At 38.3% G+C, this 15,720-nt stretch overlaps 1 protein-coding gene across 1 annotated transcript; it reads right to left on the bottom strand.

Annotated features, from left to right (window-relative positions):
- Window positions 1-15,084, bottom strand: LOC109001645 (importin-5-like). Its single transcript, XM_018979000.2, has 20 exons — window positions 13,710-15,084; window positions 12,498-12,701; window positions 11,809-11,913; window positions 11,665-11,730; window positions 11,421-11,585; window positions 10,760-10,834; window positions 10,485-10,639; window positions 9,888-10,023; window positions 9,732-9,801; window positions 9,515-9,642; window positions 9,291-9,347; window positions 7,490-7,675; window positions 7,263-7,355; window positions 2,747-2,832; window positions 2,594-2,660; window positions 2,451-2,517; window positions 2,213-2,349; window positions 1,861-1,952; window positions 1,678-1,744; window positions 1-563 (listed from the first exon to the last, which is right to left on the bottom strand). The coding sequence occupies exons 1-20, from the start codon at window positions 14,937-14,939 to the stop codon at window positions 399-401; spliced, it is 3,351 nt and encodes a 1,116-aa protein (XP_018834545.1). The 5' UTR covers window positions 14,940-15,084; the 3' UTR covers window positions 1-398.
- Window positions 15,085-15,720: the final 636 nt, after the last annotated feature.

The raw sequence follows: 15,720 nt of genomic DNA, 5'->3' as shown, positions 1-15,720 counted from the left end.
TGAAAAACATAAATGGTGGGGAGGGGGTGGGGGCAAAACTGATATAGGAACTGCCTGAGTGGCAACCCTGAAATCCCAAGCACCAACCGTCGGTAAATGGGGAAAAGGAAAAACAATAACAAAAATCACAATAACCTAACCTTCATCTCTTATAGACCCAAAATCACACTATAAATAACAACTTGTATTATACACATTCTACAAAAACGCTTCATTTTCAATCGCAATGACGACTTTCACACTCAAACTGATTCCGGCTTGCTGTAAAAAGCATCACGCAAAAAAGGAATGGTGGGAACCATCTTATGGAAAAGAATGGGTAATAAATATATTTGACACAAACAGACCCTGCAAAAAAGCCAACACAGCATGAAAGGCCACCTTTCATCAAAGACAAACTATTGAGAGAGGATCGATTGCAATGCAAGCTGTTGCTGGGGCCCCAAGGACGACCAAGTTGATGCCAGGGTAGATGGTGGTAAGGTCTGCTGAAGTTGCCTTAGCAGATTGATCATTCTGCTCACAGTTTGTTCTGTTGCCAGGTCCTTACCAGCGCATAGAACCTAACAAATGATCACTCCCCTCAATTAGAGAAAATGCTGCAGGCAGTTTTTTGTCGATCATATATGCATTTGATAACATTGTGTGGTCACTTGATTATGTTATTGTGTGTGGTATATCACAAAACTTTTCAAAAGTGAATGGCAACAGTTCAAGCAAAACGCTTGATATATACAAGTATAGATCTAGGCATGTCATGCAAACAGATAGCTGACTCGAGCACTGCGACTCAAGTTAGCATTTGAATGAGACCACAACATGAACATGCAAATATGTCAAGAGGTAAATAATACGTCACTAGAATTAAATAAATACGAGTGTAGGCTATAAATTCTTCTGGCATATCCCATGGTGGACTGAGGACATTTCTAACATAGGCATTTTGTCACAATAACTAATGCAAGAGAGGAACGTAATGAAAGGTGCCAGCTCCTTTAAACTTATAAATTGGAGGCATGTGAAGTGAACTGCCACCTTTTGCATGGGTTATAGGATCATGTGAAGTGAACTGCCACCTTTTGAAAAGTTGACTTGTGGCTTATTAAATTGCCTTTGCTTTTTCTCTTCACCATCACAGTTGATAAGTTATGTATTCATTCAATAATCGTCAGGAACACCGCCTCCAATATTACAGTGTCAGGTTTTGGAATCATATTCCACACCTAACTCTGGTGATTTTCTTTTTGTCAACAAGGAACTCAGGTGATTTCTGAAATGCACCAAATGCCCATGGGTGGTGTCAGAGTCTATAAGGTATGAGATTGATAGAACACCAACCTTTGAAGCGATGGAGATTATGTTCTTCGTATTGTCTACAAACGGTTTAATATCATCTATACGTTTACATATTATTATCAACTTTTAAAGATCACTACATATAAACCTAACGCTAACAACCCCCCCGTCCCTTCACAAACCCACAAAAGCAGTCTTTACTTTGTATCTACTCATTCTTACATATTACATGTATTAGATAAGCAGATATAAAGGAGAAATATGGATCTTAGATTTTATGTCATCATAATGGAGGACAAAATAGATTGCTTGAGTACAGATGTTATATAATGCAGCAGTGAAGACAAGGGTGCTTGATCAAATAAAATATCAGAAACTAACCTCAGCAAACACGGCAACAATTTTAGGAAGATATTGATTGTTGGGACCCAAAAGCTCTACGTCTGACCTGTAAATGCGAAGCAGCTCCTCCATATATCAATATGATGGCCAAGTTATACTGAGACATGAACAAATTAAAAGCAAAAAAAAAATTGATAAAAGCGCAAATCGGAAAGTCCTTACCTCTCCACCATGGAACAAAGCTGCTCGTGGACAACTTTGGCCTCAATCAAATCACCTTTTATTGGTAAGCAGTTTAACCATGCAGGAACAACCTGCCAAATGCCAGAAGATGTAATCTGAGTAAAGAGTGACCAAGAAAACAAAAACGATAGCTGATCATAGAATCATTTCTTGCAGCGTTTTAGTAATAGCAAGAAATATACTCCCAAACACTATCAGGCCAACACAATTCTTATGAAAAGAAAATCGCATGCAAAACCTTTTAATCAAGTAATTATTCATTTAACTTTTTCCATTTTATTTTTTAGGATAAAGACCCGAAGGGACAGCTTAAATTGAGATATGGAGGTACCTGAGCTGAATCTATGCTGTCACGATGAAACTGGCATATTTTTCCTAGTGCAGAAACAGCATTATCATATGCCATAACATTATCAGGCTCAAGAGCATTTGGATGCCGAATGACAACATTTAGTCTCGAAAGAGCCTCTGCAAAAAGCCCATAACTATAGTTAATACCATACAATACAAAAGCAATTCAAATCCTTAAAAGAAAATCAACTACATTCATAAATGCAAGCAGAAAATACCTCCAACAAGAGGTTTAAATACAGATCCACCAAATTCTGCACAAACCCCAAGGCCATATACAGCTGCCTGAAAAATAGTAACTCAAGTGAGAACAATTGCAAACTGGAAGCATATTAAATCCAACAGTTTAGCAAGTGCAGACCTGTCGGACATCAGGATTTTCATCATTGCAAGCCTCCAACAGGAAGGGAAGAAATGTATCATAGTATCTGTTTCATCCACAACATTAAATGGTTATATCACTTAAATTCTTTATGACAACTAATGCCCTAGCAAACATTGTGATAGAGCATACTTAAGAGCTGCCTCACGACACTGCTCTGCCACATCATCAAAGATGCAAATTGCAATCCTTCTCTCCTCAGGCGTCTTATCCTTACCCTGTATTCATAATAGAACAGTTTTGATGGTGGTGAAAATAAAGGAGTCATGAAATGCTTGGAATGAATAACAGATATTGACAAAACGAAAAGATCATGAATTAAATCAAGGAGTTGGAAAGAACTTCAAATTCAAAGTGCTAAAATTAACTTAAATCTTTACCATAAAATAATGAAAACAGTGTAACATTCATCTAAAAGGCACAAGACATTTCATGAGAGCATAAGATAAAAGCTTCCTATTTAAATTAGGTAAAATCAACAATATTTTCAACATGAAAAGGTTCCACAGCTGGTTACAAAATACATTTACTATGCACATGGAATTTCCATTGCATTAACTTTCAATTCAGCTGCAAATTGTCTTTAGCTTTATCATACAATGATGAGATTTTCAAAATAAACATGAAGAGATAATAAGCTATGGCGAAGCCTATCAAAAGAAAGCATTGATAATCCTCAGAAACTATTTAAAAAAACTGTCATACAAATGCAATCTTCAACCAAGAAATACAGACCCAGACTGGTAACTATGCTAAAGAATACTTGAACCAGCCACCTGGGTGAGCAACAAATTTGTTTGCTCACAGCTAACGGTCTATACACGGCCATATCCACAACATTCATAAGACATGGGAATTTTCACTTTCCACTAGTGCCGTATCAATCGTTAAGCCTTGGTTCACATCCTCTCATCATACTCTTGGATTTTTTTTTTTTTTACAAGTAACAAGTTTTATTAGAAACGAATGTATAGGCAAAGCCCCTGTACACATGAAGTATACAAAAGAAAAGACCGAAGTATATTCTAGGAAACGGAAAGCGACATCAGAAAATCACGAATGGAAGATCTGTTAGTCACTAAAGCAGAAAGCCAATACAGCAAAGAGTGCACAAAGAAATTCCAAAGTTGCTCCAAAGTTCGCTCCTTGTCGTTAAAACACCACTCATTCCTTTCCATCCAAATGCACCACATGAGACACAAAGAATCCATCTTCCAAGCCCGCATCTACTTGAGTGCAACCATGAAGCCCTTTCTAGCAAGCTAGAAGATCAACCACTCTCAAAAGGCATTGCCCAAGCCAAGCCGGTTCTACCAAAAATGCCATCCCATAAAGCCCTTGCCACCTCACAATGCAAGAGTAGATGATCCACGGTTTCCCCATTCTTTTTACACATGAAGCACCAATCCATAACAATAATACCCCGCTTCCTTAAATTATCCAATGTCAATATTTTCCCAAGAGAGACAGTCCAAGTGAAGAAAGCAAATTTGGAAGGCACGTGAGACCTCCAAATACACTTCCAAGGAAAAGGAGGACTATTCTGAGAAGACGACAGCTTATAGTACTAACAAACAGAGAACTTTTTACCCCCCTTGGACTTCCACAACATCCAGTCCACATCATTACCACCAAGCCTCAAAGAGTATAAAAAACTGTAAATGCTGAAACTTCGTCAATCTCCCAATCATGTACAGCTCTAGTTAAACAAATATCCCACTGGACTGAGCCATTAGAATGACAAAGCAAATCAAAAACTGCAGCATACAGATCGGATGCCAATCGAAAGATAACCGGAAACATACTATTGAGTGTTCAGTCACCACACCAAGTGTCAAACCAGAAACGGATCCTAGCTCCCTCTCCAACATCAAAACTAACATGACTGACAAAACTCTCCCATCCCTTTCTAATAAATTTCCAAAATCTCACACCATAAACCCCCCGAACTTCATTAGAGCACCAACCCCCCCAAGCACTTGATATCTCCATAGCCACTTTCCCAATAAAGCCTTATTAAAGATCTTCGTTACGAACTCCCAACCCTCCAACCGAGATAGGAGAACAAAATTTATTCCAAATAACAAGACCGAATTTAGTTTCCTCCCATACCACCCCATAAAAAAGCACAAAAAAATTCATCAATCCGGTTGGCCACCCCTGCAGGCAATGGAAACAATGAAAAAAAAAATACGTGGGAAGACTGGAGAGGATAATCTTGATAAGAGTAACCCTGCCCCCTTTAGATAAATATAGCTGCTCCCAACTAACCAACATTTTCTCAACTTTCTCAATAACCCCATCCCAAATAGCACTAGCCTTAAAAGGCGCCCCCAACGGAAGACCCAATACTTCATAGGTAAAGAAGTGATTTTGCAGCCCAACAAACATGCCAAACTATTGATGTTACACACCACCCCCACGGGAACCAACTCCGACTTTCCGAGGTTCACCTTGGATATTTAACACCTTCAACTTATTCTTACTCTGCTTAAACAGCCCAACCAAAGTCCTAGCAATATCTCTGAAACTTCATTTCATCCTTTAATATTTTTTTTATAGGTAAAGATACCAGATTTTATTAAAAAAACACTAGAGGTGCAACCTAAGCCCACAAGGAGTGTATACTAAGGAGAATGCCTAGTTCAGGAGGAGACGGGGAATCTGCTTTTGGACCCATCTTTCACCTCGTGTCTTATGATCTGTAAAATTCTCCCCATTGTCATCGAATTTTTTTCCACACCCCTACTCCAAAAGGGCCATTAAATGCATTAGAACACCGCTCATCCAATATGCTCCCATGCTTAATTTTCAACATTGATCAACACAAAACCTACAACCCCCCCCCCCCCCCCCAAAAAAAAAAAAAAAAAAAAAAAACAAAACCCTTAAAGAGACCTTAGCCATCTAACTAAAATAGCCATCCCCTCTACCCCCTAAGAAGTCCCTTAAGCTTCTAAATATCCTTGGTTAGAAAGGTTCAACCGTTAATCAAACACACCTTTCCCCAAATTTAAATTTCTTGCTTAAAATGGAACCATCATAGTAAATTGACAAGAATTGTTATCTTCCTTAATGGCTATGTTATTAGTGAGAATCCTCTTCTTCTTCTTTAATGTAGCATAATACAAAAATTGAAAACTTCTGAACTTCCACTTTCAGAATGTGAACATGTACATCTCAAAAATAAAAGAACATGGGCATGTATTTTAGGATATGTCAAAAAGAGTAACAAGGCAATCCCTTCAAGATGGAGTAGGGATAAAAAAATTTTATAAGTATGGATGGAGTAGGGATAAATGAATACCATTCCCAATTATTCTAACCATTTTGCTTATAGCTTTTAAGAAATACAATTGAAGATCCTAAATTTATCTAGGATCTTTAGAAAATGTGCTTACAAAAACAAAATCAAATTTTTTGCACATTTGTTTTCATGCTTGAAACCTCACCGAGCAAGGCCCTTTAGATCCACCCCCAAGGAGAAAACCTCGAACAGGTGACCCCACCCACTAGAACCATGTATCAAGTAATCTAGAACTACTAAAGTGGAATCGAATCCAGGATGTCTGAGTCTATGACTCATCTTAAGTACACCCTTTGACCTCTAGACTGCACCTTGATGGGTAAGTGGGTAAGTACCATCACTTTCAAGAAAAGTGAAGTGGAAAATAATTGAAATACATTTTTTTTTTTTTTTGGGGAACAACATATATGTTGGCTAGAGAGAAATATGTTGGCTGCCATCCACTAGCAAAGCAAATTGAAAAAATAAATAAAGGTCCTCAATGTTTCTTTTGATGCCTTTGAAACTTGAAACTTCAATATTTCTTTCCCTCCATATACCTACATCAAGCAACTTGGAATCATCTTGCATAAGGTTTTGCTATGATGGCTCTTGAATCACCTCAACTAGCATGCAAACAGATCAATCACCCTTATAGGCATCACCCAACTAAACCTAAACAAATTGATAATTTGTCATAAGTGCAAGCTATGTAACACTGAAGCAAGGATAATCCACTAATACCCCATTTTTTGTACACATACAATACCATTCTGCCACCGCGACATGTTGCTTCCAAAGGTTATACCAAAGGATCTTCCCACGTGCAGCCATCCAAACAAAGGTCGTCTCACGGGACACTTACTCCTCTGAATAGTCATCCAAGCAAAAATATGTTGTCAATAAGGACTAGTGCATTATAAAAGGATTTGACTTGAAACAGTCCTCTCTTCAGTATGCTCTAGTGCATCTTGTCATCCCCACCCAATCTTAATCGAAGAGAATACATCATATCATAGAAGCTAAAACACTCAATCTCCAGTCCTAACCCCTCCCAGCCCTCAATTACAACTTCTAACAAGACAATTTAAGAACACCTACTATAGATTAAAAAAGAAAGATCAATATATGTTACCAGGCTAACCAACTATAGAAAAAAAAGGATGAAATGATGGCATCAATTCATCATGAACAAATTTGCAATAGCAAGAACAAAAACCTCGAAAGCATAAGCCCTTGTTGAAATGCATACCTCACGCAGATTAATCATTCCAATTGTCCATGAATCACAAGTACAAAAGACAAATCATACAAGATTACAAATTCTGAAGCAAGGGAAAAATAAGCTCTGAGAGAACTTACCCACATAGGCGTTAGATACGATGACAGCTCATCAAAGAAAGGCAAGAAAGAGGCTTTGAATGTTTTGATCAAAGTTCCCAGTATTTCCCCCACCTAAGACCAGAAACAGTGTTTAAGGCAAGAATCATGCAAGTTTATAATCTTCAAAAATATTTTTTATTGTTAGATTGATAGAGCATTTAATCAACATTAACGAGGATAACATTAACAGTTAACGAAAAACTAACTTGGTCAAAAACTTCTTCCTCCTGCTCATTTTCCTCTTTAATCAATTCCCCCTCCTCAGCATCAAAGTCTTCAGCTTTGCTCCTCTCTGCTCTCTCTCTCTTTCTACTTGAACTAGCTGTGATAACCTGTTTTATCTCATCCACAATGGACCTGACTTGGCTTTCATCCAAAAATGGTCCAGAGATCTGAAAGACGAAACACAGTTGACAGGACAGATTCAAGGATTTCATGTGATATTCAGCATGAAAAAATAACAAAGGAAAGATTACAAGGCAAGAATTTTTTTTTGTGATGAAGGGGGAACCACCCATGGTGGAGCCCTTAGGACTCACCCATGGAACCTAAATCCCCAGGGAGACTAGCACAACAACCCACCACCATGGCTTCCCACTTAAATCGCAGTTTGATCCCAGGGGGAATCAAACCTGTGACATGGGGTTCATGCACACAAGCTCGCCCTTACCACTTGGGCTACCCACGGGTGGGTATATAACAAGGCAAAACTTGGTACTACGAAAAATTCAAAATAAAGAATTTCACTACAAACAACAGAAGTAAAACAGGTCACATTCAGAAGTAAACATAAAAAAGGGAATGTTGATAATGCCAAAAGCTGTGAGCACATACATTTTCACCCACAACCAGATCCAAGCCAGTTATCACACACTTTAGGGGTTTTTCACATTTTTTGGGGGACGACGGGGGAGGGGAGAATGTGCTTGAAAATGAAATGATATTTTTTTATAAGTAATCATAGTAAAATTTTAGAATATCTGTCAAGAAGAGATAATATAATACCTTTACTTATCAAAAAAAAAAAAAAGAAGAGAGCATGGCTTTGGGTAGTTTTTCACGGGCTTTTGGGGCAATAGGAGCTCTCTAGTATGGGTTAGGGATTTTCTTGTATACAACCAGTGTACTTGGTTACTTTTTTTTTTATAGGTAAATAGATAGCTTTATTGAATAGAGCCAGTGTACTTAGTTACTCCTATTGATATATATAATACTTTTACTGATCAAAAAAAAAAAAAAAAAGAGAGAATGGCAAAATGGTAAAAAAGAGACTCCACTACAAATAAGAATCGAGCTTTTCCTCCATTCCTTTCTTTTTTTGTTAAGACAACCAAAAAATAAGCTCAGACTAGTTTCCAACTAAACTAGTTGGAGCTACTCAGTTATTTGCTTCACTGCATACTTGGGCACATACTCCTGAATAAAGATATACTGTGAGACAGGTTACATGCAAAAGACTGAGGAATAAGCCTTAATGGCAACAGGAACACATCACAATGTGCATCTACAGTTTTGTATTCTAACGGCTCGAGAATTATTTCCAATTTGTAATTCCCAACTCAGAAAGGAAAACTTCTGATTAAGAAATCAGTAGTCAACTTTTAGACCTGGTCTGAATAACAAGTAACTCTTTTTTTTTATATAAGTAAATAACAAGTAACTCTAATATATTCTTTGCAGTAACTGACAGAGCAAAGGCTCAGAAGCAACTTCATTAAGATCCTAAAGTTTCTTACTAAAGGAACATACTAAACTTGTATTGTATGTGAAGTTCATGTTATACATACTCCCAAAGCCCTTTCAGTTTTTCTAGGTTATAAACTTTCAGAGATAAGGTCAGCTTTTTATAAGTTGTTTCTTGCAGAAAAATGACAACGAGATTGACATTCCAACACACTGCCCTGTGAATGTGATTTCAAGCTAGATTCCAAAATTTCTTTTTGAGCTAGATTCCAAAATTGAATGCAACGGAAGTCATGCAAGCAACCATCTTAGAGAATGACAAACCTGTAAGCATTCATTTACTGAGTCCAACATACTTGCACAAATCTCTGTATCAGGTTCCTGCAAACATATTCGATGAAACTATTTCACCAACCTTACATATCATACAAGCAAAAATTCAAAGACATCAGAGAATAAATATCAGGACAAATGGAAGTTGGAGGGGAGGGAGCATGCACATAAAATTTCTTATAAAAGGGCATGACATCTCAATAAAAATTGATTACCTTATGTAATGCTTCCACCAGAGCTGGAATAATGTAGTCAGACAATTGCTTGACATAGGACTCATTACGACCTTGAGCTTGCCCCTTCTCCACAGCTAATTTTGCAGAGCGCAGTAGTTCCGGCATGGCTATGATCAAAGAGTAGATGTTTCCATCATGAGATTTATCAAGATTTGAAAAGGAGAGAATAAACTATAATAAAGAGCCAATTCTGTACCTGAAACAGCTGCTTTCCTAACTTCTTCATGGAAATAAAATTTTAGAAGTGGAACCATAGTTGGGGCAACCTGTGCGAGAGATGCATTATTTCTAAACATTTAAGTTGTACAAAAGCCCGGGACGAAAAACCCAACAGATATGCACTTAGAAAAACCTGATCAATCCATGGGAAGAACCCTTCTTTCAACTCATCAGCATAGCAACACAGCATATTACAAGCTGTAGCTTTTTCCTCCAGGACACTAGTTTTGATCCCTATCCTTTTATCCCCGAGAGTAATAGTCTCCATACTGTAGTGCAGGATAGAACTCTTGGTGAGAAAACAAGTATCATATGGTGATACAAATACAACCATCAGAGACACCTTTCTTAAAATGCAATGATCACAGTATCAAAGATAGGACTTCCGGTGCAACCATAGCATGTGTATTTGAATATTCATATATGGTTTATTTATAATTTTGCGTATGTGCGTGCGCATGTGAGGGAGGGAGAGAGAGAGAGAGAGATTATTAGAGAAAGAGATCATATAAAGAGATCTACCTAAGTTGCAAAAACAACAAAACGCTGAATTGCTAAAAAAATTTGAAAAACAGAAACAGACAGAATGTTGGATACTGATAACCAGTGCAGTATTACTCATACAGGCATTACTATTGCATCCACAATAGTCTACTATTAGTTTTTATAAGTACAAGAGTATAATATTAAAGGTATTAAACAAACTTCAAAGAATAAAGAACGTGCAGACCTTTCATCATCTGAGTCTTCAATATCATTATCTGAACTCGCAGATGTAATGGTTACATCAGGTTTGAGTTGAGCAGACTGAAGCAAGGGGGGCATGACAACACTCATATACGGAAGAAAATCTTGTCCCAAGCACTTGCAGAGTCTGGCCCAAGCCTATAACATTATAGAGGGATTATCATAAAAGAAAAACAGGAATATTAAGGTAACAACAAAAGTAATAACTTAGATGACCTGATGAAATTTTTCTGTACATTCTAAATGATAAAAACATACTTGTAGCATGTAACTTGTTGTTGGATCATCTGTCTCCAACTGAGATCCTTGCAAGGACATAAGCACTTCCATAACCTGGAATTAACCGCAAACATTACACAATAGTGAGGCATAGACTAATATTTTTTTTTATAAGTAATAAGAAAATTTTATTGATAAATAAATAGGCATCGCCCAAGTATACAAGAGAAAATCACATTCCCATTACCCATAAAGGAGAAGGAAAAAATATATATAGGGAAAAATTTGACAGCAGTTAGTTAACCAGTTGCAAGGCTCCAATAATAATTTCCTTCCCCAAAAATTGATGAAAAATTCACTGCATAGACTTGCTGTTAAATTGGGAATAGATTTTCCAAAGAAAAATAATATTTGGAGGTCCTTAGAATAGGAGGGGGGAAATACAACAGAAACGAAGGGGGGTTTTATGGCTTTGGGAATGAAAGAAAAACAGAAACAAAGTTATCTTTAGTTCGATGAAACAAGGACGGCTAAAACAAATGGTAAAGTTTACAAGAAAACCTTGAAAATCTTTTATCACTCCACAACCATTTGATGAAACAAACTGACAATAAAATTTAAATGTATGTCACAAAGAGAATAAAGGGGTCCGAGTAAAAGTTGGTGATTTAGTAGAGTTCTATCTATATAATGCACTTACCTGCTTAGCATCATCCCTAAACTTCTCCTTCCCAACAGCCATTCCAACCAAACTAATGCACTCCATGGATTTGGCACGGAGCATGCGGTTAGATTTATCAGTAGCATTCACTAAGATTGCTTTCAGGTAAGGCATAACCGCATCATAGTATTTTTGGAAGTGCTCCTATACACAAGCTTAGTGTTATATGGAGTCATTAAAAAAACAATAATAAAATTAAAGACAAGCAAATTTTCTAAAGTACCTGAGATGAATCAGCAACTGATGCCAAAGCAGTCAAGGCACCCTCTTGCACCATTTGTTTCCCATTCTGCAAAGATACATATAAGATAATAAGACACAAAAATCCTGATGTACTTGCATTCTAGATGTAATCCTCCAGAGATACCTGCAAAAGTACGAGCAATTTGCTCACTATTCCATCCAAGTAAGGTGTTAAGATATCCGGGGTGCAGTTCTCGCTGAAGTTGAGCACTGCCGAAGCAGCATGTGCCTGTAGATTGAAAGTCAACAGAATTACCAACAAACAAAGAAGGTATTCTTTCCTCTTGATTCCTATGAGAATCAATACATCATCTAACAAAAATTACCGAAGATGATATAAGTACATTGCTTCATAGAAATCTGTTAACGATGCTAGATACATTTTACATTCCATGTACATTAGGTTTAGTTAGAAACCCCGCACCACCACCAGCCCCCCACCCAAGAAAATATTTTTGTGGTTAATTTCAACCAATATAAGTTAATATGTAGAAATAATGCAGTTGTAAGCATGATTAGGGGAAAGCATTCTTCAAGTTTCTATCCAAGCCATTTTTCTTTCTTGATCAGTAAGACAATTATTTTACAAGTAAATGATTCGTTAAAATAGCAAAGAGGAACACAGCCATAGTACACAATACATACATGAGATGGATAAATACTTGAGACAATTTTATTATGAGCACAGAGGGGCACAACCCAAGTACAAAGGGGGCATATAAGAAATAGCATCCGGCTAGGGAAAGAAGGAATTAGAAACCATCGGCAACAATAGTTCAAAAAGAAGCACATATGCCCATAGCAACAACTAACCTGTACTCTAGGATTCTGGAAATCATCCATAGCCGAAGCAAGTGCAGGCAGCACCTGTCCATGGTATTGAACTTGCAAATCTGGACCCAAATCCGTAGACAATTGCCCAATTGCATTAATGGCTGCCCACCTCACACGAGGGTGTGGATCTTGGAAAGAAGTTAAAACCATTGCCACCACATGGTCCAAGTTTTTTATCATCACCTGTGAAAATGGGAAACATGATAAAAATCACCAAAACAACCAAAGAATGTAATTCCAACTAACTAACATAAAAAACTTGTAATTAAATTTGCTTAATATAACTACCACAAAAGAGAACCATTAAAACTTTATCAAGTGAAAGCAAGGAACCCAATAATCACAAAAAATAATACAATCGAAAACATTTATATTCATCTATTTAATTTCCATTCCCAAAGTAACTGACCAGTTTAACTTTCAAACAAAGTATACCTGTTGAAATTCACACAAAAAGCAGTAACAAGGAATATTTCAAAGCACAACAGAGACCTTATCACCAGTGCTGAACTTATTGCCACCACAGTATATATATTTATATAAATATATATATATATATATATTTTATAAGTATTATTGCCACCACGGTATATCAAGCATGTGAAGCATCAAACCACAGAGTATGTTAACATGTAGACCCATGGAAGCTATTCTAGACTTCACCAGGATCACGATTTCCATTAGTGAATATCGTCTATCAAATGCAGACCTCACTTAGAAAAAATGGAAATTAATATACATTTTTTATAAGTAAAAAATTATATATATCAAAGGAGAAACCAAGTACACTAAATGTATACAAGAAAACATCTTACCCAAAATGACCCAAAAAGCCCGTGGAAAAACAACACAAAATACACCAGACCCTACCCTAACCCCTTGTTTCCCATAGAACTAAAACTATAACCGAACACCCAACCCCAACACCTTGATTCCCGTCTTCACAGTGACCTCCTTTTAGACTTCCCTCTAGTTGAGCTACCACCCTTAGCGTCGTAGTTGATAAAAATGAAAATTAATATATATGCACGCTCGTTATATGAATTTAACCCATGAGTTGCCATACCCAAAATTCTAACTTCAAATACATTAGAAGGGCGATAACTATAATTTACTCTATCAATAAATAAATAAAATGGCGCCAAGCAAAACAAATAGCATCGATACCATCAGCATTCTCATTATCAATACCTTTGCGCAACCCTCCGCTATCTGCGCAAGGGCAACCAGAGCAGCATGGTGCTTCTGCCACTCTGGAGCCGCCAAATATCCAGGCAACTGCTCAGAGGCTACCGGAACAATTGTATTGCCGCCCAAGGAAATCGAAAGACGATCCAAACACTCCTGAGCGACGCTATAATTGCTTGTCTCGCCTGCGTCTTCTTCCTCGCTCTCTGCACTATGCCACGCGGGATCATCCTCAATATCCAGAAGCATCTTCATCAAAATGGCGAAGAGCCGGCTTATGAACTGGGGCAGCTTCCGCATCATCCCCGGAGCACGCTCCCTTGCCTCAGCGAGAGTAATCACGAACTCGATTGCCAAATGCCTTGTACCTTCCTCCAGCGCCTCAGCCTCCGCAATCTGCAGCATGGAGCCCACCACGTCCACCAGCTGCCGTCGGAGGAACCGTGGCTCGGTCCCCGCTAGCTCGATCAACAGCTCCAAGGCCTCCTGGGCCGTTGCATCATTACCGTTATTCAACGCCTCTGTCAAAGTCGTCATCATCGCTGGCAACAGGTCCTGGAACCGGTCCCGATCGGCCGAATTAGATAAGCACTGGATGAAATTGATCGCCGCGTTCAACGCCGCGATCTTAACGTCGGAGCTCGGCGACGTGGTCAGGCACTGGAGAAACACAGCATGGAGGTGTTTGATGTGCGGGGCAAGCGTGTCGCCGATGTACTGCGACAGCTGCGCGAAGATTAGAAAAGCGGACTCTTGCAGTTTCGGAGAATCGGAGGAGACGCATTGGAACATAAAAGGAAGCAACTCGGGCCAGCCATTTTCGGGCAAGATTCCGGAGGCGAGCTCCGAAACGGTGTCACATAGTTTCTTGGAGATGGACTTGGAGTCCTCGCGTTGGATACATGAGAGAAGAATGGACTTTAGGGAGGAGCGAGTGGAATCGGTGAGGCGGGGCCAGAGGTAGGAGTCGTCGCGGGTGAGCTGCTTGCGGAGGAGGATCGCGGACATGGCGCGTGCCTCAACGTGAGGGGAGGACTGGAGGAGGTGGGCGAGCTTGAGGGTGAGAGAGTCGGGGTCGGTCTGCTTGCAGAGGTTGAAGAGGGACTCGGCCTGGGAGCGGAGCTCGTTGGAGGTTGACATGAGGTGAGAGATAACGATCTCGAAAGGAGCAGAGTCAGGGCCAAGAATGGCGGCGAGTTGTGCTTGCTGGAGCTGAGTCGACTCGGGATCCATTATTGTGAAGGAATTAGGGTTTGGTGGCTGTGGCGATGGCGATGGTGATGATGGAAGCCTCGCGCTCTTTCTATCTCTCTCTCTTCTCGCACGCACTCGTTTTAGGGTTGGGGGGGGAGAGGTTGGGGATTTTGAAGAAAGTATGGGGGCTGTGTGGGGGGTGTGAGTGGGACAATTAGGGAAGGGAGAAAGCAGCTTTTGAATTGGATGATTAGCTGTATTTTTAATGCGGCATGATTACCCTTCACACTCCTTTTTCTAAACGGAATTAAACAAAAAAGATTCTCGAAACTTGATTTTTATCATCAATTTCTAAAAAACTTTCATAATTATTTTTTTTAAATAAATATTGAAATAACGACTGATATAAATAATTCATTTTATTAAGATTAGTCATTATGATTTTAAAAACATTGTGATTCGACTTTATTAATCACCTTTTTTTAAACTAATAAATCACATTTCATTACTTAATCCGAAATATCAACAATTACAGAATATGAGTATACATAAATACATCCTCCATAAATACTTCAGCTCATTTTGCCAAGGGATGAGCCACCTAGTTAGCAAGCCTCTTTACATGATTAAAAGACCATTTCTAAAAGGAAATTAGCAACAATTTAGGATATATTTAGATAGAGAAACGGTTTCATTTATTTCATTTTATTATTATAATTTTTTTAAATTTTCACACAAAATATGATAAACAATTCAACTTTTTCAAATTTTAAAATAATAATAATATTAAAAACTAATATTATAGTAACATTTTATTTAA

The sequence above is a fragment of the Juglans regia genome, chromosome 14 (genome assembly GCF_001411555.2).
Source record: "Juglans regia cultivar Chandler chromosome 14, Walnut 2.0, whole genome shotgun sequence".
Lineage (NCBI taxonomy): Eukaryota > Viridiplantae > Streptophyta > Magnoliopsida > Fagales > Juglandaceae > Juglans > Juglans regia.
This window is presented reverse-complemented; position numbering and strand designations above follow the sequence as displayed.